Genomic DNA, 26145 nt, shown 5'->3' on the forward strand with positions numbered 1-26145 from the left:
ATGGTGACTTCTGACCCCGATGGCTCTTCCTGTGACAGCTGAATAACCTTTGACCTGTGTGTGTATGTGTGTGTCTCCTCCTGACAGGAAAATGATGGAGGTGTGTGGGGAGGCAGAGAACAGGCTGGCGTCAGAGCTGCTGCAGCATGAGGTTCAGATAGAGAAAGACGTGCTAGACCCCCTCAACCAGCTAGCAGAGGTGAGGAGGAGCTATTGAGTGCCTTATTCCATCCAAACCTGTATAAAGAGTATCCAATATTTAGTCAAAACCATTTAACTCCATCATAAATAATTGAGTCAATATTCAATGTGTATTTGGAAAAGTGCCATACGTTCTTAACAGACGCGAACATCCATATTCTCAGGTGGACATTCCCAACATCCTGAAACAGAGGAAGCAGCTAGCCAGGCTAGTTCTTGACTATGATTCTGCCAGAGCGAGGTGAGCCTGTGTACATGTATCACCTGTATTAACATTTAGATTGTGCTATAACATGTTTTAAAGTTTATAACAACGTTCTAACCTGTTCTGCGGTCTACCCCTTCCAGGTGGTTGCAGGCAACCAAGTCGATAATCTCAGGAACAAACACTCAAGCACTGACGGCCAAGGCAGACCTGCTCAAAGAGGAGGTGGATGAAGCTATGAATAAAATGGAACTGTGCAAGGTAAGGCCTTAAATGGATAAATCACCCCACAGTTAAGTTTGTCTGACGTTCTGCTATATGAATTAGGATAAATCACAGGCCTCAATCCCAGATGAATGGTAGTTGCTCACATGAGGAGAAGAGGAAGTGACACTATGGAAAGTTTTGACAGAAGAAGGTAAGGACGGATGGATATTCCATGCCCAGTACCGTTATGGCTGTTTGATTTAGGAAGAAGGAATGCCCAGTCAGCTGTGTGTGTGTGCCTCTCCCTGTGAAGTGCTGCGGACTGAGAGTATTGTGTGTATTGAGTTAGTGGTGTGTGTCAGGTCTTCTGTCTAGGAAGCTACATGATTCAGTGTTTTCCTTCCTCTGCGCTCCAGGCCTGTTCAGCCGTGCTCTACACTGCTACTATACCCTGGCCCTGTCAACAGCAGACAGATTTATGAGTCACTGTGGAAGGCCTAATGACCCTACCTAGCGCTAACACTAACAGAGCTGCCACCTGAAATACATTGACTGGGTTTTGATATAAAGGAGACCAGAGAGGTGGATGGGTTTAGGTCGATATAAAACGGGCAGGAATTTGCCTTTTATAGTGAAATTACTGTTGATGGATCACATGTTTTAAGCCCTGAGAGTTGGTCCTTCTCTGTCATCTGCTTCTAATGATCTCTTGTCTGCTCCTCTCTCTCAGGATCAACTGGCTGCAGACATGTACAATTTCTTCTCAAAGGAAGGGGACTATGCCCGCTACTACGTAATGGTGAATCAGAGTGTGTGTGGGAATGTTCATAGCTGTTGGGTGACTGGTGAACAGTTTGTTTGGTTTGTTGTTCCTCTCATTGTTGACTGACTCTTTTTCTCTCCTCTCTTTCGCTCTCCTTTTCTCTCGCTCGCTCGCTCGCTCTCCTTTTCTCTCGCTCGCTCTCCTTTTCTCTCGCTCGCTCTCCTTTTCTCTCGCTCGCTCGCTCACTCGCTCTCCTTTTCTCTCGCTCGCTCTCCTTTTCTCTCGCTGGCTCGCTCACTCGCTCTCCTTTTCTCTCGCTGGCTCGCTCGCTCTCCTTTTCGCTCGCTGGCTCACTCGCTCTCCTTTTCTCTCGCTGGCTCGCTCGCTCTCCTTTTCTCTCGCTGGCTCGCTCTCCTTTTCCCTCGCTGGCTCGCTCTCCTTTTCCCTCGCTCGCTCGCTCTCCTTTTCCCTCGCTCGCTCGCTCTCCTTTTCCCTCGCTCGCTCGCTCTCCGTTTCCCTCGCTCGCTCTCCTTTTCCCTCGCTCGCTCTCCTTTTCCCTCGCTCGCTCCTCTCCTCTTTCCCTCGCTTCTCGCTCGCTCTCCTTTTCCCTCGCTCGCTCGCTCTCCTTTTCCCTCGCTCGCTCTCCTTTTCCCTCGCTCGCTCTCCGTTTCCCTCGCTCGCTCTCCTTTTCCCTCGCTCGCTCTCCTTTTCCCTCGCTCGCTCTCCTTTTCCTCGCTCGCTCTCCTTTTCGCTCGCTCGCTCTCCTTTTCCCTCGCTCGCTCGCTCTCCTTTTCGCTCGCTCGCTCTCCTTTTCGCTCGCTCGCTCGCTCTCCTTTTCGCTCGCTCGCTCTCCTTTTCGCTCGCTCGCTCTCCTTTTCGCTCGCTCGCTCTCCTTTTCGCTCGCTCGCTCTCCTTTTCGCCGCTCGCTTCTCCTTTTCCTCGCTCGCTTCGCTCGCTTCTTCTCGCTCGCTCGCTCTCCTTTTCCCTCGCCGCTCGCTCTCCTTTTCCCTCGCTCGCTCGCTTTCTCCTTTTCGCTCGCTCGCTCGCTCTCCTTTTCCTCGCTCGCTCGCTCTCCTTTTCGCTCGCTCGCTCTCCTTTTCGCTCGCTCGCTCTCCTTTTCCCTCGCTCGCTCGCTCTCCTTTTCCCTCGCTCGCTCGCTCTCCTTTTCCCTCGCTCGCTCGCTCTCCTTTTCCCTCGCTCGCTCGCTCTCCTTTTCCCTCGCTCGCTCGCTCTCCTTTTCCCTCGCTCGCTCGCTCTCCTTTTCCCTCGCTCGCTCGCTCTCCTTTTCCCTCGCTGGCTCGCTCGCTCTCCTTTTCTCTCGCTGGCTCGCTCGCTCTCCTTTTCTCTCGCTGGCTCGCTCGCTCTCCTTTTCCCTCGCTCGCTCTCCTTTTCCCTCGCTCGCTCTCCTTTTCGCTCGCTCGCTCTCCTTTTCCCTCGCTCGCTCGCTCGCTCTCCTTTTCTCTCGCTCGCTCGCTCTCCTTTTCGCTTGCTTGCTCTCCTTTTCTCTCGCTCGCTCGCTCACTCTCCTTTTCGCTTGCTTGCTCTCCTTTTCTCTCTCTCCCTCCTCCACACTGTTCTGTTGTGTTCCCAGCTTTTAGAGGCCCAAGCTGATTACCATAGAAAATCTCTGACTGTCCTCGAGAGTGTCCTACCAACCATACAAGCACAGCAAGGTACACTATACTCCTGCCCTCCCCCCCCCCAAAACCCCTCTCGTAGCCAGGTGCAGTACAGCCCAGTTCCCCTCTCCCTGTGCTGGTTGAAGTTGCCCAGAAGTTATCCTCCTCCAATCCTGTCCTACTCCCCTCTAAAATCCCTCTTAGCGAGATACAGACCAGTCCTCACCTCCTCCTTCTAAAAACCCCTCTTTCTATTTCTCGTCACAGGCTCGTTTTTCCTTCAGACCATAAAGGTTTAACTGAGCGTGACACAGGAACTCTGTCCATTAGTACCATGATGATATTGTTGGGTCAGGCTAAAGTCTTAAGTTACCATCTAGGTCTAGGCCAGGCATTCCCAAACTGGGGTACGCGCAATGCTGTCGGATGTACGCCCCAAAAAAATGTGATTCACATAAAAAAAAAATGTTCTTCACATTTTCAAACAGTCCATTTATATTTCCCAATGCATTTGGGTGAGATTTTTTTCTCGCCTAAGTAGCCTCGTTTCACTGCCAAAAATAAAGTTAAACCATCAAGTGTTCTGCGTAATAACAACACAATGTCAATTACAGGTAGCCTAGTCAAATAATTAACATCCAATCACATTAACCGTTACTCTCTCGCGGGAATTCCACTAATGATCCATATGTAGCCAAACGTAGCTGCTGCTGATGTTGGTATCTGTACTGATGGCGTAAAAGCCATGACAGGGAGACATAGTGGAATGGTATGAGGGTGCAAGCAGTTGCTCCCGGTGCAGCATCCACCGGGAGGCTCTTGCTGTCAAGGCAATGCCCGACAGCTTGAAAGACGTTTTGGACACTACAGTGAAAATGGTTAACTTTGTTAAAGCAAGACCCCTGAACTGTCGTGTATTTTCTGCATTATGCAATGATATGGGCAGCAACCATGTAACGCTTTTACAACATACATAAGTGCTCTGGTTATCAAGGGGCAAAGTATTGACACGTTTTTTTTAATTGAGAGACGAGCTTAATGTTTTCTTTACTGACCATAATTTTCAGTTTCTCACACGACTGGACTACCTGGGTGATGTTTTTTCTCGCCTGAATGATCTGAATCTAGGATTACAGGGACTCTCCACAACTATATTCAATGTGAGGGACATATTGAGGCAATAATTAAGATGTTGGAGTTCTTCTCTGTCTGCATTAACAAGGACAACACACAGGTCTTTCCATCACTGTATGATTTTTTTGTGTGCAAATGAACTCAAGCTTACGGACAATGTCAAATGTGATAGCAAGCACCTAAGTGAGTTGGGTGCGCAATTACGCAGGTACTTTCCCGAAACAAATGACACAAACAACTGGATTCGTTAACCCTTTCATGCCCTGCCTCCAGTCCACTTACCGATATCTGAACAAGAGAGCCTCATCGAAATTGCAACAAGCGGTTCTGTGAAAATTGAATTTAATCAGAAGCCACTGCCAGATTTCTGGATTGGGCTGCGCTCAGAGTATCCTGCCTTGGCAAATCGCGCTGTTAAGACACTGATGCCCATTGCAACCACGTACCTGCACTACCGTTCAAAAGTTTGGGGTCACTTAAAAATGTCATTGTTTTTGAAAGAAAAACTTTTTTTTTTTGTCCATTTTAAAATAACATCAAATTGATCAGAAATACAGTGTAGACATTGTTAATGTTGCAAATGACTATTGAAGCTGGAAACGGCAGATTTTTGATGGCATATCTATATAGGCGTACAGAGGCCCATTATCAGCAACCATCACTCCTGTGTTCCAACGGCACGTTGTGTTAGCTAATCCAAGTTTATCATTTTTAAAAGGCTAATTGCAATTTTGTCAGCACAGCTGAAAACGGTTGTTCTGATTTAAAGAAGCAATTAAAGCTGGCCTTCTTTAGACTAGTTGAGTATCTGGAGCATCAGCATTTGTGGGTTCAAAATGGCCAGAAACAAAGACCTTTCTTCTGAAACTCGTCAGTCTATTCTTGTTCTGAGAAATGAAGGCTATTCCATGTGAGAAATTGCCAAGAAACTGAAGATCTCGTGCAACGCTGTGTACTACTCCCTTCACAGAACAGTGCAAACTGGCTCTAACCAGAATAGAAAGAGGAGTGGGAGGCCCCAGTGCACAACTGAGCAAGAGGACAAGTACATTAGAGTGTCTAGTTTGAGAAACAGATGCCTCAAGTCCTCAACTGGCAGCTTCATTAAATAGTACCCGCAAAACACCTGTCTCAACGTCAACAGTGAAGAGGCGACTCCGCCATGCTGGCCTTCTAGGCAGAAGTTGTATACAAGCAACTCGATCCAGACCATTCTGCACGTTCTGAAGTTGGAACGGCGGTTCTAGCATAAAGGCTGTAGGAGGAGTAGGCGGCGGAATAATAATAATAATAATAATAATAAGAGGAAGTATGTTGAATATCTAAGCTGGGGCTGCTGCCGCTATTCCCACCAATAAATGTAGTGTGTGCGTGTCAGGCTTACAATGATGGCAAAAAAAAACATTTGAGAGTGCGCTGACTCTGGTGCTAGAGGGGGTACGCAGCTGGAGGTTGAACGTTTGAAAGGGTACAGGCCTATAAAAAGTTTGGAAACCACTGGTCTAGGCTATGCATTGTCACCCTGCCTGCATAGGCTACAGCTGCTTGCATCTTGTTTTTTGTTAGACCACTTCAATCACTTATAACAAACTATATTAAAGTGGCACATCAACCATCTCTCGGTTGAAGTATTTGCTTATTTTTCTAAATGATGTCTGAAGGCATCTGGCAGGCTGTGTCATGTAGGTTATTACTTATTGTTCCTGTAGAACTGATTGCAGGGAAGGAATTAATTTAGCTGTTTCCACTCTTTTTAGTGTGGGCTCTCTCTCCCTCTTTCTCTCCCTTTCCCTCTGTGTTCTGCGGGCTGGTTTTTCTCCAGTAAACAGAGTGTGGTCTAAATCAACCCTTCTCTCCCAGCATGTGGTTTATGATGACTCAAACATTCCACACATCAGATCTACCTGGGCTTTCCTTTCCACTGAGTGCACAGAAACTCACCAACACATGCCATGGATGGAGACAGTGTGGTTATTGTTTTCAGATATATCTATTGGAGGAGTGAGTGACTGATGGTTGGCCAGAGGGGACGTTGTTGACCTAGAAATCTACCATCCCCTGGCCTCCTAACCCCTCATCCACAGTCATCCTACCGCCCTCTCTTTCTGCAGACCTGTAACAACTTTAGTTTTGTTACCACCATGCCAACAGTGCTACACTGTCTCTCTCTCCCCCGTCAGACTCGTGGACAGAGAAGCCAGCGTTTGGGACGGGGCTGGAGGAGCATCTGAAGAGAAGCAGCAGAGAGATCGCTCTGCCCTTAGAGGCCTGCATCATGATGCTGCTGGAGACTGGCATGAAGGAGGAGGTAGGGAGAGAGGGATGGATGGATGAATTGTAGCATTGTGGGAGCGAGGTAGAGGGGGAGAAAGTGAAGAGGGATCATAGTTGAGGACAAAGACATTTAAATATGGATGTGTGAATTAAATAATACAAGGATGAATGAACCCATGCAGAAACTTTTTGTGGAAAGGGCCCAAACATGAAACGTAAAATACACTTAACCTCTTAGATGTAATCTACATAATCCCCAGAAGTAATTATTTATCATGAGGGCCATAAACAATAACTAGTAATGCTGCATACTCCAAGAAAGTTTAAAATATCACCTTTCTGGAAAAATGTGTATAAATTGCTGAGGTGTCGTCACAGGCTCAAGTACACAGTACATCATCAAATATTTAATTTTCATTATATTTGTATTTCCTATTCAACAAAAATGTATGAATAAGGCTTTTCTAAATATAGTATAATAAATGTATAAAACGACTAAGTATAAAATGTCACCTTATTACTGTAAAATACATTATATATTTAGTGTTAGAGAAAATGTGCATATTTTGTAAAGGGGTCTCTTCATCAAAACGTCTGCCCCCAACATTTACCTCCATTAGTTAAATAAAATCACTTTGAAAGTCTCACAGAGGTCTAACTTGGCTCGTTAGGAACTCGCATTTCATGCCATATTAATCTTGTGTTTTTTTGTTAAAAAATCTACTGGCTATAAATCTATCCCTGAATATGCTACATCTACAAAACCACTCTCTCCTACTGCAGTACGATGTAAGGATTCCAGGCATATGTGTTGTTAGTGGCTGTGACGTAGGGTTCAGCCAGGAGCTGGACAGTCAGAATAGCGAATTAAATGGTAGGAGGGACATCCCATCTTCAAGTGGTGTCAGATTTCACATCCTGCTTCACACATGCAGAAGAGACATAGTCCTGTGTCTGTAAGAATCAGGGCTACCGCTCAATGCAAGCCATTTCCATCTATGGTGTCCACATATCGATTGGTAAGCCAAGATGTTAGTCTGAACCAGTGCCAGAACCACACAGGGCCCCAAAACAGGGGACTCTACATCTTTTTTTAAATTGTTTTATTTCACCTTTATTTAACCAGGTAAGCCAGTTGAGAAAAAGTTTTCATTTACAACTACGAGCTGGCCAAGATAAAGCAAAGCAGTGTGGCACAAACAACAACACAGAGTTACACATGGAATAAACAAATGTACAGTCAATAACACAATAGAGAAAAAAAAGTATATATACAGTGTGTGCAAATGGCGTGAGGAGGTAAGGCAATAAATAGGCCATAGTAGCGAAGTAATTACAATTTAGCAAATTAACACTGGAGTGATAGATGTGCAGATGATGATGTGCAAGTAGAAATACTGGTGTGCAAAAGAGCAAAAAAGTGAATAAAAACAATATAGGGGGATGAGGTAGGTAGACTGGATGGGCTATTTACAGAAGGGCTGTGTACTGCTGCAGTGATCGGTTAGCTGCTCACATAGCTGATATTTAAAGTTAGTGAGGGAGATATAAGTCTCCAACTTCAGCGATTTTTGTAATTCGTTCCAGTCATTGGCAGCAGAGAACTGGAAGGAAAGGCGGCCAAAGGAGGTGTTGGCTTTGGGGATGACCAGTGAGATATACCTGCTGGAGTGCGTGCTACGGGTGGGTGTTGTTATCGTGACCAGTGAGCTGAGATAAGGCAGAGCTTTACCTAGCATAGACTTATAGATGACCTGGAGCCAGTGGGTCTGGCGATGAATTTGTAGCGAGGGCCAGCCGACGAGAGCATACAGGTCGCAGTGGTGGGTGGTATATGGGGCTTTGGTGACAAAACGGATGGTACTGTGATAGACTGCATCCAGTTTGCTGAGTAGAGTGTTGGGAGGCTATTTTGTATATGACATCGCCGAAGTCGAGGATCGGTAGGATTGTCAGTTTTACGAGAGTATGTTTGGCAGCATGAGTGAAGGAGGCTTCGTTGCGAATAGGAAGCCGATTCTAGATTTCATTTTGGATTAGAGATGTTTAATATGAGTCTGGAAGGAGAATTTACAGTCTAGCCAGACACCTAGGTATTTGTAGTTGTCCACATATTCTAAGTCAGACCCATCCAGAGTAGTGATGCTAGTCGGGCGGGCAGGTGCGGGCAGCAATCGGTTGAAGAGCATGCATTTAGTTTTACTAGTGTTTTAAGAGCAGTTGGAGGCCACGGAAGGAGTGTTGTATGGCATTGAAGCTCGTTTGGAGGTTTGATAACACAGTGTCCAAAGAAGGGCCAGATGTATACAGAATGGTGTCATCTGCGTAGAGGTGGATCAGGGAAACACCCGCAGCAAGAGCAACATTGTTGATATATACAGAGAACATTTTAGAAAGAGGGTCCAGATTGTCTAGCCCAGCTGTTTTGTACAGGTCCAGGTTAAGCAGCTTTTTCAAAACATCTGCTATCTGGATTTGGGTGAAGGAGAAGTTGGGGAGGCTTGGTCAAGTAGCTGTGGGGGGTGCGGAGCTGTTGGCCGGGGTTGGGGTAGTCAGGAGGAAAGCATGGCCAGCCGTAGAGAAATGCTTATTGAAATTCTCGATTATTGTGGATTTATCGATGGTGACAGTGTTTCCTAGCCTCAGTGCAGTGGGCAGCTGGGAGGAGGTGCTCTTATTCTCCATGGACTTTACAGTGTCCCAAAACCTTTTGGAGTTAGAGCTACAGGATGCAGATTTCTGTTAGGAAAGCAAAGGCTAGCTTTTTCAAACTGACTGCGTGTATTGGTTCCTGACTTCCCTGAAAAGTTGCATATCGTGGGGACTTTTCGATGCTACTGCAGACCGCCACAGGAAGTTTTTGTGCTGGTAGAGGGCAATCAGGTCTGGAGTGAACCAAGGACTTTATCTGTTCTTAGTTCTACATTTTTTGAAAGGGGCATGCTTATTTAAGATGGTGAGGAAATTACTTTTAATGAACGACCAGGCATCCTCTACTGACGGGATGAGGTCAATATCCTTCCAGGGTACACGGGCCAGGTCGATTAGAAAGGCCTGCTCTTTTAGGGAGCGTTTGACAGTGATGAGGGGGTGGTCGTTTAACCACGGACCCATTACGCACGCATGCAATGAGGCAGTGATCGCTGAGATCCTGGTTGAAGACAGCAGAGGTGTATTTAGAGGGCAAGTTGGTCAGGATAATATCTATGAGGGTGCCCATGTTTACGGATTTAGGGTTGTACCTGGTGGGTTCCTTGATCATTTGTGTAAGATTGAGGGCATCTAACTTAGATTGTTAAATCTAAAAGGTTTAAGAACTGGCCATAAACATATTTGATCCCATACGTTTTGAAATGTTTACAAACATGAAGAGACACAGGCCGAAAACATTAAAATCTGCTGCGACGTTCTGAGTTCTTTCCACTTGTAAGAAATGCTATAAAGTCCAGAAGTTGTGGGGGGAGCTGGAAAGTTCCCTGTCAGAAGTATTACAATGTAAATGTACTTTTAATCCGCCTGTCTGCATATTTCAAGACATGGCATATGGGGGTGTAGTGAGATACCAATGGACTGGATAATTCTCTTCTCATCACTCATCTTGAAAAAACGTATACTAAACTTGGAATTCAATCAATCTGCCCTCATTAACACAATGGGAAAATCTAATGATTTATTATTGAAATAGCATGGGCGACTGAGAAACACATTGGTACAATTTAAGGCCAAGTGGCCAACAATAATGCAGGCACTAGGGATGGGGGTGTGAGCATGCTGGTCTGGGCAGAAGAGATGTAGTCATTGTTTGTCTGTAAGTTGTTGTTATTCTAAGTTTGTACAGTGCATTCAGAAAGTTTCCAGACCCCTGGACTTTTTCCACATTTTGTTACGTTACAGCCTCATTCTAAAATTGATGAAATAATTTTTGTTCCTCATCAATCTACACACAATACCCCATAATGACATCACAATACCCCATAATGACATCACAATACCCCATAATGACATCGCAATACCCCATAATGACATCACAATACCCCATAATGACATCACAATACCCCATAATGACATCACAATACCCCATAATGACAAAGTGGAAACAATTTTTTTTTATATATATTTTTTTTTTCTCCAAATAATAAAAAATACCTTATTTACATAAGTATTCAGACCCTTTGCCATGAGACTCAAAATTGAGCTCAGGCGCATCATGTTTCCATTGATCATCCTTGAGATTTTTCTACAACTTGATTGGAGTCGACCTGTGGTAAAAATTCAATTGATTGGACATGATTTGGAAAGGCACACGCCTGTCTATACAAGGTTCCACAGTTGACAGTGCATTTCAGAGCAAAAATCAAGCCTGGAGGTCAAAGGAAATGTCTGTAGAGCTCTGAGACAGGATTGTGTGCACTGTATCTGGAGTAAAAAAAGAAAGCTATATATTATAACAAAAAGAAATGTCAGCAATTATACTGTAATTCCGAATTATGCTATGCGTGTTGTTTGCTGGCACAGTTCTAAATCAACTGTGTTTAGTTCTCACCATATTGTCTTCCCATTCATTCTATGTGTGAACACAGAACACAGCCTGTGGTGAGAGGAGGGACTGTTTGGGTGGGAGAGAGTAGAAGTTTTGTTTGTGTGTGAATTGAGGTTTATGTTTTGTGTGTGAGGAGAAGCTTTGTGTGTGTGATTGCATGAGAGAGGTCAGTGTGTTTGTATGAGAGTGAGTGCAGCGTGTCTGTACTGATTAAGCACTGTCTGTCTCATCCATCCTGTCTGTGTGTTGTACCAGGGCCTCTTCAGGATCGCAGCAGGGACCTCAAAACTGAAGAAGCTCAAGGCTGCTCTGGACTGTTCCACCTCACAGCTGGAGGAGTTCTACTCGGACCCCCACGCTGTCGCTGGTACGATCCAAACCCCCACTCACATATTATACATGTTTCTACATGTTTCATACATGTTTCAGGAAGTGTTTTCAAGTAATGTAACTGAAATTATTGTCAGACCATTGCTCACATAACAGTCCTTTCATTCCAGGAGCCCTGAAGTCTTACCTGAGAGAACTGCCTGAACCTCTGATGAGCTTCCAGCTTTACGACGAGTGGATTCAGGCGTCTAGGTAAGCCACCACCACACACTGCATTCAATAGCAGACATCCATTCAATAGCAGACATACTGTAGCTGTAGAAGGAACCAAGGAAAGTAAAGGAGAAGTAGTAGAAATGAAAAGTCAAAAAGGAGTGAAATGATGGCAACCATGAAACAGATTGTCCCTCTGTCTCTCCCCAGTGTTCCAGAGCCAGACAAGCGTCTGCAGGCCCTCTGGGTTGTGTGTGATCAATTACCAAAGAACAACAAAGCCAACCTAAGGTGGGTAACAGATGGACTGGTTCACACAACTTGTGTGATGTTACCCTTTTTCTTAACAGCTAACGTTTGCCTTACCTGTGTCTGTCTCTGTGTCCTGTGTTGTAGGTATCTGGTGAAGTTCCTGTCCAAGCTGGCTCAGGACAGTGAGGTCAACAAGATGACCCCTAGCAACATCGCCATTGTACTGGGACCAAACCTGCTGTGGGCCAAAACAGAGGGGTGAGAAAGAAGGAGAGAAAAGGGGAGAGAGGGGAGGAGAGATGGGGAGTACTCACTATTCAAACTGAGAAACTAAAGTTTGTGTTCACAAGTTGGTGTCAAAATCATGTAGTGTTTGTCTGTAATAGGGGTGTCAAACTGATTCCCTGGTGGGCCTAGTGTCCACTGGGTTTTCCTTTCGATTAAGACCTCGACAACCAGGTGTGAGGAGTTCCTTACTAATTAGTGAGGAACGACAACCTGCAGACACTCGGCCCTCCGTGAAATGAGTTGACACCATGTCTGCTCTCCTCTGTGTGCCTGCAGCACTCTAGCTGAGATGGCTGCTGCTACCTCTGTTCACGTGGTGACCATCATAGAACCCATCATACAACACGCTGACTGGTTCTTCCCTGAGGGTATGTACATATGACCTTTAACCCTTCCACTTTGACTGGGTCCTCAAAAGGGAGGTCCTTGGTCTCCTTTCTCTGTCAGCGGTATAAATCTGATTCCTAGGCTACTGAAATAAATGGATTTGTTTTTTTAAATGGCCCCTAAAGGAATTCTACTTGCCTTTTGTCCCCATGTGCACAGATGTGGAGTTTAATGTATCAGGGATGTTCGCCATGCCCACTCCTCCTTCCAACCACATCAACCACTCTATGGAGTACGACTGTTCCACCATCGAGAGGAAGAGGCCTGGTAGCATGGTGGGGCCAGAGAACGATACCCTTCGCAAGGACAGGTAACCGCAGCACCCCATCACTAGTAGCTCATTCCCTCTACTTTGGACTGCCGTGGGGTGAAAGGTCAAAGACTGGTCCTGTACCTGCCAGTGCTCTGAGCTGAGGATATCATGCTACTTAAATCGAAAGGATTTTCACTTTTAGAACTCAATAATAATTAATTTACACTTTGAATGTTTGGTTTGATTGGTAGCTCTGCTGATTATCACTACTTACATGGGGGGCTTTTTGAAGCCTATTTCTGGATGTTTAGTACTATAGGCGTCTTTGTAACTTTAGACAACAAATCTACTTAACATCCCTTTTTCTCTGTTTGGTGTGGACTACCTCTCACTCTCTTGTTCTCTCTCGCTCTTATTTTCGCTCGCTCTCTCTCTACCTACTCTGGGACTTGGTGATTCTGTCCTGTGGGTGTCTTTCTCAACATGGCTCTGCCGTCTGTCTCTGTCCTCTCCCCTCTCTCTAGTTCTGCTAACAAACTGTCGGACCATAACACCACCCCCCGTAGAGGCAGCAACATGTTAGGTAGAAAGCAGCATGTTTCACCCGCCTTCCTGTCCCCCTTACCCCCGGTGGAGTCCCCAGGGCCTGGGCAGGTCACAGGGTGTGTGGCTGAGCTCCAGGCCCCGACGGAGGGCATGGCTATGGAGGGCTGCCAGCCTAGCCTGGCACTGGGTATGGCTGCCCTGGTGGCAGCGCAGCAGCTTCTAGCTACTACTGTGGAGGGTCTCAGGTAAGGGCATGGGTGTGTAGTGCACTGGGGAGCACAGACACGCATGCCACTCCACTGCATGATAAGAAAACACACTTTTGACTGCAATCTTTGATGATGATTTGTTGATAAGGCGTGTGTGCGCTATTTATGGTGATGTCACTGCGCTTGTACAAATATATACATTTTATGTTCATTCTAATTCAGAAAATCTATTGCAAACATTTATTTGAGTGGAAAATGACTGGTATGGGTACCAGTTTGTTTAGCTAACATTCCACTTCTTGTACTGTGTCATATGCCAAAGTTTAGCATGACAGGAGTGGAATGCTAGCTAAACAGACTGGTACCCATACTAGAAAATCTCACTCGCTCACGCCTTTCTGACTCAAGTTTTCCTCTCACTGTCTAACTGCATTTTCCTCAAACTACTAACAAATAATCATTATAATAACACTGTGGGTACATCTCAGTTCAGACCACTGGCTCTGTACAACAATGGCTGCTGTGAGCCAGCCATCCTCTGAGGTCCCTCATGCCTCTGCTCTCACACTAGAACACATGAATCAGCAGAAAACTGTTGGACAAAGCTCTGTCTTCGGAAATGTTGTTTGGCCATTAGTTCTGTCCTCTCATTGAGCTTATGTAACTTTTTGAAGGATGTTTTTGAATCCATTTATGAAAGGATTCTATTCAATGTCAGTTGCAGGCTGTTCTATTGGTCAGAATATAGAAGGTTAACCAAAGAAACAGCCCAGTGAACTTAAAGAGAAAAAGCTCACTCAACATTTTTTACATTTCATGGTGAACATCTTCAGAGCTCGACACTAATATCTGGGTGCTGTACTTACAATGGTGACCTCTGTCTGTTAAGCAACCCAAAGCGTGACCCCACCTCCACCCAGACCCTTCATCAGAGGAACGGTTCAGGAGGGGGCCACCCGGGCACAGCCGGCCCAGCAGGAGGAGGTGGAGCAGGGGGACAGCTGGGAGTGGGAGGCCCTGGGACCGGACCCATGGGGCCCAGTCCACACATGATGAGCAGAGGTTACTCACTCCTTAAAGCAATTCAGCTCACCTTTATTAGGTTGTTAGACATTTATTTGTAGCTATATGCATATGGTATCATGAGGAAATTTGAATAATGAACCTATTCTGTTCTTTTTCATTAGTAAGTCTTATTACAAGGTAATTTGCACTAGTAGTTATATTGTTACATTTTGACAGCTTTAAAAGCATGCTACACTGGATGCGTCACCTTTGCAGAGTGTGAGATGCACCTATTCATTTGAATGAAACCTGGGTGTAAGCAACGCGGTTCCTGGAGAGGCCCGCTCTGGTTCTATTTATTAAGAATTTAACGCGTGCCTCATGCCCGAGAACACTACATAAAAGTGTCTTGGGCTCTGCTCAGGCCGGCTATCGTTACGGGTCCAGTGTAGCAGCTAGAAACCCACAGTTTTTGTGACGCCCCAGTGTAGCTCCCCTGTTAGACATAGACATGCAATTTCAGGTAGCCTCAAATATATGTAGACACAAGATATTTTCTGAAGTCAACCTCTCTCTACTATCCAGGTACAAAGAAGCCAGCCCCTGCCCCTCCCAAGCTGCTCAACCCCCCTTCAGGCCAGCCCAGTAACCTCACCAACCACAACCCCTCCTCGGGCCAGTCCCTCAGCCCCTCCCCCAGACCCCTCTCTTCCTCAAGCCACTCCCCTACCTCCCCCACCCTGCCCACATCCCAGCCCTCCACCACCCCCCGCCGCCACTCCAACAACCAGCCCTCCATCCAGGCCCCCAGCCACCCACCCCCACAGCCCCCCACACCCTCACAGGTCAGCCCCCCGTCCCAACCCAGGGCCCTCAGCCATCCCACAGGAGACAACCCGGGGGCAGAATATTCTCCAACAGACACTCCCACCCCGCCTGACACACCTCCACCCTCCACCGTCCCCCAGGACATACCCAGTGCCCATCCAGCCTCCACCTTGCCCTTCCAGTCAGGCTCCCTCCCCCGACCACGCCCTGTCCCCAAACCCAGAAACAGGCCCAACATTCCTCCACCACCTCAGCCCCCCACACAGGGAAATGATACCAACGGGATCTGCAGCACAGCCTACAAAATCATGGGTGAGTCCGGTCAAGTGATGCTTTATTTTCCCATGAAAGGAGATTAATTTGGTTGTTGGTAACACGCCACAGAAGGACATTAACAACAAATTCTAAAAACCGACACAGAACTGACACACTATATATATAAAGTATGTGGACACCCCTTCAAATTAGTGGATTTGGCTATTTCAACCACACCCGTTGCTGACAGGTGCGTAAAATCGAGCTCACAGCCATGCAATCTCCATAGACAAACACTGACAGTAGAATTGCCTGCTCTGAAGAGCTCAGTGACTTTCAACGTGGCACCGTCATAGGATGCCACCTTTCCAACAAGTCAAAGTTCTGCCCTGCTAGAGCTTCCCCGAACAACTGTAAGTGGTGTTAATGTGACGTGGAAACGTCTAGGACCAACAACGGCTCAGCCGCGAAGTGGTAGACCACACAAGCTCACAGAGGGGACCATAGCGCTTAAAAATCGTCTGTCCTCGGTTGCAACACTCAGTAAGAAGTTCCAAACTGCCTCTGGAAGCAACGTCAGCACAGTAACTGTTAGTTGGAAGTTTCATGAAATAGGTTTCCATGGCCGAACAGCCGTACACAAGCCTAAGTTCACCATGCGCAGTGCTAAATGTCGGCTGGAGTGATGTAAAGTTTGCCGCCTTTGGACTCTGGAGCAGTGGAAGCGCGTTCTCTAGAGTGATGAATCACGCTTCACCATCTGGTAGTCTGACTGACATATCTGGGTTTGGCGGTTGCCAGGAGAACGCTACCTGCCCCAATGCATAGTGCCAACTGTAAAGTTTGGTGGAGGAGGAATAATGATCTGGGGCTGTTTTCATGGTTTGGGGAAGGCTCCTTCGTTCCAGTGAAGGGAAATGTTAACGCTACAGCATGCAATGACATTCTAGACAATTCTGTGCTTCCAACTTTGTGGCAACAGTTTGGGGAAGGCCCTTTCTGGTTTCATCATGACAATGCCCCCGTGCACAAAGTGAGGTCCTTACAGAAATGGTTTGTGGAAGAACTTGACTGGCCTGCACAGAACCCTGACCTCAACCCCTTCGAATACCTTTGGGATAAATTGGAAGGCAGACTGCGAGCCAGGCCTAATCTCCCAACATCGGTGCCCGACCTCATTAATGCTCTTGTGGCTGAATGGAAGTAAGTCCCTGGAGAAATGTTCCAACATCTAGTGGAAAGCCTTCCCAGAAGAGTATAGCAGGGGGGACCAACTCCATATTAATGCCCATGATTTTGGAATGAGATGTTCGACGAGCAGGTGTCTATGTACTTTTGGTCATATCACAACAATCCCTTCTTTCAGTTTATAGTGTTGGTTCAGTACTTCCTTCTCACTTGTGTATTTTACTCGTGTTGACAGTACATTGACAATGTTTTATCTAAAAGTCCTGTGTCCACAGGTTAAGGAGCATTTATGAAAGAGGTTTGTCAGGACTTGTATTTTGCAGCTGCTGCACGCCATCCATTTCTGATTATTCCATTACCACAACATACTTATAGAAACCTACCACTTTTGTGCCTGCTTTTCTAATAGATGTTTTATCATCGATCCCATTGACCATGAACCATCATGACATTCAACCTTCATTATTAAATCATTTAAATGTCAGTAACATTTTGATGTGGGGTTTTCAAAGGACATCTCTAATGGTTTGTCTCTAAATGATGAGAGGAGACCAGAAACGGAAAACTGTTTTGATTCATGGAATTGGCAGAATATTACCTTTTTTTTTATTTGATTGATTCTGTCGGTATGTCTTTTGCAAACCCTTCAATTGCATTTGTTCTCCCTCTGGATATCTTTTTTTCAATGAATATAAGTCATTGTCATCTTGATTAGAAGACTCTGAAGTTGACTCCCTCCTTGTTTTGGCCTGTACTATTGTACATAAATAAACATCAAAATATCATTCTAGCATGATCAGACCATTTAGGATGAAAGTTCTATGGCCGAGAGCTGGGCCATATGGACAAAAATACATATCGCCATAAATTGCCTGAATTGATGCGATAAATAGAACGATACTTTTATAACTATTGTGCTCCACCATTTTTGTATTATTATCTACTTATTTCATTTCAAACTGAATTTCTCTTTTATAGGCCACTTATCGCAATTAATGATATCAGTAAAACAAAGGCTTGTGAAAACTGATCTGTATGGTCGGTGTTGATTTAGTTTTCGGTTTATCTTCGCAGCTCTACTATAACCTGTCTTGTCTTGGTGTTTTAATGTGGCAACCCGACCGCATCAGGTTTTAGTGTTCCGGTATGCATGGGACAGGATTGTGTTTTAGAAGTTGCATGCCTTGGATGCATTTGAAGCATGAGGCTCTCTTCAACTCAACAGTTCTGAGCAGAATAGTGATGACAGCAGCAATGTGGTTTTCAAAAGAGAAATGTCTGCTTTATATTCCTTTGATGGAATGTGGATAGCATTCGCGTGACTGTTTCAAAAGAAATCTGTGGTTCGGCATCCTCTCTGATATGCTGCCACTTAATGCTACTTGATGATTCACTGCTATTTCCCTTTTTTGATCTTGAAGCCAATGGAAAATGGTAAACAATGGTAGTAGATTTCAAAGGTTGACGTCACTGTTTGGATGTAAGGTCCTTCAGATTGAGGATGTGACAGTCTGTACTGGAGGTAAAATTGCATTTTGCTTGTCTCTCTTTATGCACGTCAACCATGCTTGCCAAAACGTACTAACATTGAACACATATATTTTCAAGTGACTTTTTGATGATTTTAATATCAGCTATTTAGTTTTCCCCTTCAGGAATTTCTATTCATTGACTTCTTAGTACTTTGACTTTGTTAATACACAATATTTAGCTGAAGTCAGATTCAGTGTCTGATTTTCTACAATCACTCAACTACTACAGCTTAACAGACTTAACTCCTCAGTCAGCTGGAGCAGTAACATTTCACTCTCTCTGTCCTGTCCAGACCCAGCGCTGTCTCTCAAAGGGTTGACCCGAGCCTTCGTCCCCGAGTTTGCTGTGGACCAGCAGCCAGTGACCGCCCCCTCCATGGCCCCCATGACATCCGTGCCCCAGCCCAAAGACTCAGACCTGGACACAGAGAGTACCATCCTATAATGAAGAGGACTGGGCTTGGCTCTCTCTCCCCTCCAGGTGTGGGTAGAAGTTGAACCTAACCACAGGTCCAGGGTCAGATAGTAGTTTCATCCCCTAATGGATAACTACACGACTAGGTATAGGGAGATTTGGTTCTAGATCTGTGGTTAGTGGTAACTTCTACCGCAGGCTCCCCTCAGATCACCACACCTCTGCTGCTCTCTGCCAACTCCACCTCCATGTCCACCACACACTAACTTACCCACCATCATTACCACCTTGGTCCGCTCCACCTCAGCCTTGTTACAACTACTACTATATACAATCAACTCAACCACCTTAGGGGGACTACAGAATAAAGCTGAATAAATAACATTTTTGCAATGAAAACGGTATGTTTTTGCATGGGATGTTGCACCTGAAGGGACTGGTAAGTGGGTTGTTAACAGTGGACTGACAGACTTTGATATTGGTGTGAGGTGTTTTGTTGTTGATTATGATGATGGCCTTAGAACTAAAGAATACTATTTGTAAATGTAAAGCACAGGAAATGTGGGTAAAAGTAGAATCCCCCCCCAAAAAAGAATTGTTGCTGAAAGTGTAGCTCGTGACTGCAGGTTTCCAGTCGTCTCAAACACTTTGACCTTTTTATCCCTGTTTTGTATGAAACCTATCCTTTGCTCTGTATTTATTTAAAACGCATTCCCTGTGGCTTAAGTTAAAAATCATGTAGTTTTCTGAATCATGCCTTACTGGTTCCATAACTTGTTGTAGCAGTGTTAGGTCAATAGACTGTGTATATGCTGAGCCTCTTGGATTGTAGGGGCTTTCCTAACCTTCTGTGTTTACTCTGAAGTTGTTGGGGCATTAAAGTGACAGTTCCAGTATAAGTGAATGTTGGAAAGGACGGTTTTAAGCGCTTCTACTATAGCTACTTTGTCATCTGTCTAGTGAATCACTTCAACAGTTGATATTGAACCAAGTCTAAACCCCACAGGCGCTTGCTTTCCAGTGAACAGGTTTCTATATGGAAGGTCATTCTGCTATCTTTCCCACGGAGCTGGGTTTTACACACAAACTGATGTAACAACCTAGTAGTGAGGTGGTGGTAGATTCACTAGACTTTTTTCTGTTGCTTTTCCTTTAATATAATGCAGGGTTGTGCTCCTAGAGAACCTGAATGGTACCAACTAAAGGGCACATTTCTGGATGCTTCAGTTTCCCTGAACACATGTTCAGTAATTGTACTGCTTTTCAGAGACGATCATCATCCATATAGTCTTACTGAGAGACGATCATCATCCATATAGTCTTACTGAGAGACGATCATCATCCATATAGTCTTACTGAGAGACGATCATCATCCATATAGTCTTACTGAGAGACGATCATCATCCATATAGTCTTACTGAGATTCCCCCCCTTCTCTCTTGCTCCTTTAACTTGCTGCCTTATCCTTCAGCAGAAAAAGCACCTTGTTTGGAGGCTCTGAAAGACTAACAAGCCATTAAACTAAAAATGTTAAAGCTGCATTTTAAGCTCAGTTTTGTATGCAGACTGTTGAGCTTAAACAAGAAATGCATCAAATGGCAAATGAATGCTTGGTTATACTCCCTGTCTGTATCAAATAAATGAAATGAATGCTTGGTTATACTCCCTGTCTGAGTAAAATAAATGAAATGAATGCTTGGTTATACTCCCTGTCTGAGTAAAATAAATGAAATGAATGCTTGGTTATACTCCCTGTCTGAGTAAAATAAATGAAATGAATGCTTGGTTATACTCCCTGTCTGAGTAAAATAAATGAAATGAATGCTTGGTTATACTCCCTGTCTGAATAAAATAAAGTATATGAAGAAAAAGTTGAAATGGTTGTTAAGTCACTGCTTGATCACATACTCACACATGCAGATACACAGTAAGAAAATGCTTTATTTAGTGTTACTGATGGGAGGACGATTGTCTAGTAGTCATTTCTTCATTCTCCTGCTACCAGTAAAGTCTGCGGTGTGTCGGCCACACGATTTCTAAAATAATATAACATTTATTTTGATGATTTTGATTCCAGACTGAGGTCTACATTCAATCTGGATCGCAGAAGATCTGTGCTATAGTGTGATTTACATTTAAAGGCAATGTTCCTGCATTCGAGGAGACTGCATTTACGGTAAATACTGCATATGTCAGCTCAATCGGCAATTACCTTTAAATTTCAATCGCGCTATAATGCGGATCTAGCCCTAGTAAAACGCACACAAAGCAATTACCGGAATCCATGAGGATGTTGGTAGCCTTGGTGTAGGTTTGTAGGAAGGTGGATGGGGAGTGCAGCACTGCACTCTGACAGAGGTAGATGACTGTATCCTCCTCTAACCGAAGAGCCTGCTCCTGATCATCCTGGCCTGAACCGCTACCCTGTAACACACACACACTGAACCGCTACCCTGTAACACACACACACACACACACTGAACCGCTACCCTGTAACACACACACAAACACACACACTGAACCGCTACCCTGTAACACACACACACTGAACCGCTACCCTGTAACACACACACACACACACACTGAACCGCTACCCTGTAACACACACACAAACACACACACTGAACCGCTACCCTGTAACACACACACACTGAACCGCTACCCTGTAACACACACACACTGAACCGCTACCCTGTAACACACACACACAACACCGCTACCCTGTAACACACACACACACACTGAACCGCTACCCTGTAACACACACACACACACTGAACCGCTACCCTGTAACACACACACACACACTGAACCGCTACCCTGTAACACACACACACACACACACTGAACCGCTACCCTGTAACACACACACACACACTGAACCGCTACCCTGTAACACACACACACTGAACCGCTACCCTGTAACACACACACACACACTGAACAGCTACCCTGTAACACACACACACACACACTGAACCGCTACCCTGTAACACACACACACTGAACCGCTACCGTGTAACACACACACACACACACACACACACACTGAACCGCTACCCTGTAACACACACACACACACTGAACCGCTACCCTGTAACACACACACTGAATCGCTACCCTGTAACACACACACACTGAACCGCTACCCTGTAACACACACACACACACACACTGAACAGCTATCCTGTAACCCACACACACACACTGAACAGCTATCCTGTAACACACACACACACACTGAACCGCTACCCTGTAACACACACACACTGAACCGCTACCCTGTAACACACACACACTGAACAGCTACCCTGTAAAACACACACACACTGAACTTCTACCCTGTAACAAACACACACACACTGAACAGCTATCCTGTAACACACACTGAACAGCTATCCTGTAACACACACTGAACAGCTATCCTGTAACACACACTGAACAGCTATCCTGTAACACACACACACACTGAACCGCTACCCTGTAACACACACACACACACACTGAACAGCTACCCTGTAACACACACACCCACTGAACAGCTACCCTGTAACACACACACACAGACACTGAACAGCTACCCTGTAACACACACACACACACTGAACCACTACCCTGTAACACACACACACTGAACAGCTACCCTGTAACACACACACACTGAACAGCTACCCTGTAACACACACACACACACACTGATCTCCTACCCTTCAACAAACACACACACACTGAACAGCTACCCTGTAACACACACACACACACACACTGAACAACTACCCTGTAACACACACACACACACTGAACAACTACCCTGTAACACACACACACACACTGAACCGCTACCCTGTAACACACACACACTGAACAACTACCCTGTAACACACACACACTGAACAGCTACCCTGTAGCACACACACACTGAATAACTACCCTGTAACACACACACACACACACTGAACAACTACCCTGTAACACACACACACTGAACCGCTACCCTGTAACACACACACACACACACACACACTGAACAACTACCCTGTAACACACACACACTGAACCACTACCCTGTAACACACACACACACACACACATACACACACTGAACAACTACCCTGTAACACACACACACTGAACAGCTACCCTGTAGCACACACACACACACACTGAACAACTACCCTGTAACACACACACACTGAACCGCTACCCTGTAACACACACACACTGAACAGCTACCCTGTAAAACACACACACACTGAACTTCTACCCTGTAACAAACACACACACACTGAACAGCTATCCTGTAACACACACTGAACAGCTATCCTGTAACACACACTGAACAGCTATCCTGTAACACACACTGAACAGCTATCCTGTAGCACACACACACACTGAACCGCTACCATGTAACACACACACACACACACACACTGAACAGCTACCCTGTAACACACACACACTGAACAGCTACCCTGTAACACACACACACACACACTGAACAGCTACCCTGTAACACACACACACACACACACACACTGAACTTCTACCCTGTAACAAACACACACACACTGAACAGCTATCCTGTAACACACACTGAACAGCTATCCTGTAACACACACTGAACAGCTATCCTGTAACACACACTGAACAGCTATCCTGTAACACACACACACACTGAACCGCTACCCTGTAACACACACACACACACACACTGAACAGCTACCCTGTAACACACACACACACTGAACAGCTACCCTGTAACACACACACAGACACTGAACAGCTACCCTGTAACACACACACACACACACACTGAACAGCTATCCTGTAACACACACACACACACTGAACCGCTACCCTGTAACACACACACACTGAACCGCTACCCTGTAACACACACACACACACACACTGAACCGCTACCCTGTAACACACACACAAACACACACACTGAACCGCTACCCTGTAACACACACACACTGAACCGCTACCCTGTAACACACACACACTGAACCGCTACCCTGTAACACACACACACAACACCGCTACCCTGTAACACACACACACACACTGAACCGCTACCCTGTAACACACACACACACACTGAACCGCTACCCTGTAACACACACACACACACACACTGAACCGCTACCCTGTAACACACACACACACACTGAACCGCTACCCTGTAACACACACACACTGAACCGCTACCCTGTAACACACACACACACACTGAACAGCTACCCTGTAACACACACACACACACACTGAACCGCTACCCTGTAACACACACACACTGAACCGCTACCGTGTAACACACACACACACACACACACACACACACACACTGAACCGCTACCCTGTAACACACACACACACACTGAACCGCTACCCTGTAACACACACACTGAATCGCTACCCTGTAACACACACACACTGAACCGCTACCCTGTAACACACACACACACACACACTGAACAGCTATCCTGTAACCCACACACACACACTGAACAGCTATCCTGTAACACACACACACACTGAACCGCTACCCTGTAACACACACACACTGAACCGCTACCCTGTAACACACACACACTGAACAGCTACCCTGTAAAACACACACACACTGAACTTCTACCCTGTAACAAACACACACACACTGAACAGCTATCCTGTAACACACACTGAACAGCTATCCTGTAACACACACTGAACAGCTATCCTGTAACACACACTGAACAGCTATCCTGTAACACACACACACACACTGAACCGCTACCCTGTAACACACACACACACACACACTGAACAGCTACCCTGTAACACACACACCCACTGAACAGCTACCCTGTAACACACACACACAGACACTGAACAGCTACCCTGTAACACACACACACACACTGAACCGCTACCCTGTAACACACACACACTGAACAGCTACCCTGTAACACACACACACTGAACAGCTACCCTGTAACACACACACACACACACTGATCTCCTACCCTTCAACAAACACACACACACTGAACAGCTACCCTGTATCACACACACACACACACACTGAACAACTACCCTGTAACACACACACACACACTGAACAACTACCCTGTAACACACACACACACACTGAACCGCTACCCTGTAACACACACACACACTGAACAACTACCCTGTAACACACACACACTGAACAGCTACCCTGTAGCACACACACACTGAATAACTACCCTGTAACACACACACACACACACTGAACAACTACCCTGTAACACACACACACTGAACCGCTACCCTGTAACACACACACACACACACACACACTGAACAACTACCCTGTAACACACACACACTGAACCACTACCCTGTAACACACACACACACACACACATACACACACTGAACAACTACCCTGTAACACACACACACTGAACAGCTACCCTGTAGCACACACACACACACACTGAACAACTACCCTGTAACACACACACACTGAACCGCTACCCTGTAACACACACACACTGAACAGCTACCCTGTAAAACACACACACACTGAACTTCTACCCTGTAACAAACACACACACACTGAACAGCTATCCTGTAACACACACTGAACAGCTATCCTGTAACACACACTGAACAGCTATCCTGTAGCACACACACACACTGAACCGCTACCATGTAACACACACACACACACTGAACAGCTACCCTGTAACACACACACACTGAACAGCTACCCTGTAACACACACACACACACACTGAACAGCTACCCTGTAACACACACACACACACACACACTGAACTTCTACCCTGTAACAAACACACACACACTGAACAGCTATCCTGTAACACACACTGAACAGCTATCCTGTAACACACACTGAACAGCTATCCTGTAACACACACTGAACAGCTATCCTGTAACACACACACACACTGAACCGCTACCCTGTAACACACACACACACACACACTGAACAGCTACCCTGTAACACACACACACACTGAACAGCTACCCTGTAACACACACACACACAGACACTGAACAGCTACCCTGTAACACACACACACACACACACTGAACAGCTATCCTGTAACACACACACACACACTGAACCGCTACCCTGTAACACACACACACTGAACAGCTACCCTGTAACACACACACACTGAACAGCTACCCTGTAACAAACACACACACACTGAACTTCTACCCTGTAACAAACACACACACACTGAACAGCTATCCTGTAACACACACTGAACAGCTATCCTGTAACACACACTGAACAGCTATCCTGTAACACACACACACACTGAACCGCTACCCTGTAACACACACACACACACACTGAACAGCTACCCTGTAACACACACACACACTGAACAGCTACCCTGTAACACACACACACACAGACACTGAACAGCTACCCTGTAACACACACACACACACACACTGAACAGCTATCCTGTAACACACACACACACAC

General features: G+C 45.7%; 2 protein-coding genes across 8 annotated transcripts in view; one reads left to right on the plus strand and one right to left on the minus strand.

Moving 5' to 3' along the window:
- The window catches only part of LOC106609626 (rho GTPase-activating protein 17), a 53633-nt gene extending 33111 nt beyond the window's left edge, over positions 1 to 20522 (plus strand). Inside the window, exons 5-21 of one of the 6 annotated variants that reach the window (XM_045724115.1) lie at positions 88 to 199; positions 366 to 442; positions 550 to 667; positions 1344 to 1412; positions 2968 to 3049; positions 6310 to 6437; positions 11199 to 11310; positions 11444 to 11525; positions 11697 to 11777; positions 11883 to 11996; positions 12303 to 12394; positions 12573 to 12723; positions 13191 to 13457; positions 14311 to 14483; positions 15012 to 15566; positions 16959 to 16995; positions 18523 to 20522. In XM_045724115.1, the coding sequence (XP_045580071.1) occupies positions 88 to 199; positions 366 to 442; positions 550 to 667; positions 1344 to 1412; positions 2968 to 3049; positions 6310 to 6437; positions 11199 to 11310; positions 11444 to 11525; positions 11697 to 11777; positions 11883 to 11996; positions 12303 to 12394; positions 12573 to 12723; positions 13191 to 13457; positions 14311 to 14483; positions 15012 to 15566; positions 16959 to 16990 (2245 nt within the window). In that variant the 3' untranslated portion in view covers positions 16991 to 16995; positions 18523 to 20522. Of the gene's footprint in view, positions 1 to 87; positions 200 to 365; positions 443 to 549; positions 668 to 1343; positions 1413 to 2967; positions 3050 to 6309; positions 6438 to 11198; positions 11311 to 11443; positions 11526 to 11696; positions 11778 to 11882; positions 11997 to 12302; positions 12395 to 12572; positions 12724 to 13190; positions 13458 to 14310; positions 14484 to 15011; positions 15567 to 16958 lie in introns of all 6 variants that reach the window. The other 5 variants (XM_045724120.1, XM_045724111.1, XM_045724125.1 and 2 more) reach the window with 5 other exon arrangements.
- Positions 20388 to 26145, minus strand: part of LOC106609635 (testis-expressed protein 47) — a 54765-nt gene continuing 49007 nt past the window's right edge. For both annotated transcript variants that reach the window (XM_045724128.1, XM_014208606.2), the window contains exons 6-7: positions 20921 to 21068; positions 20388 to 20680 (exon numbers count right to left, since the gene is read on the minus strand). In XM_045724128.1, coding sequence (XP_045580084.1) covers positions 20643 to 20680; positions 20921 to 21068 — 186 coding nt within the window. In that variant the 3' untranslated portion in view covers positions 20388 to 20642. The remainder of the gene's footprint in view (positions 20681 to 20920; positions 21069 to 26145) is intronic.

The sequence above is a fragment of the Salmo salar genome, chromosome ssa01, assembly GCF_905237065.1.
Source record: "Salmo salar chromosome ssa01, Ssal_v3.1, whole genome shotgun sequence".
Taxonomy (NCBI): domain Eukaryota; kingdom Metazoa; phylum Chordata; class Actinopteri; order Salmoniformes; family Salmonidae; genus Salmo; species Salmo salar.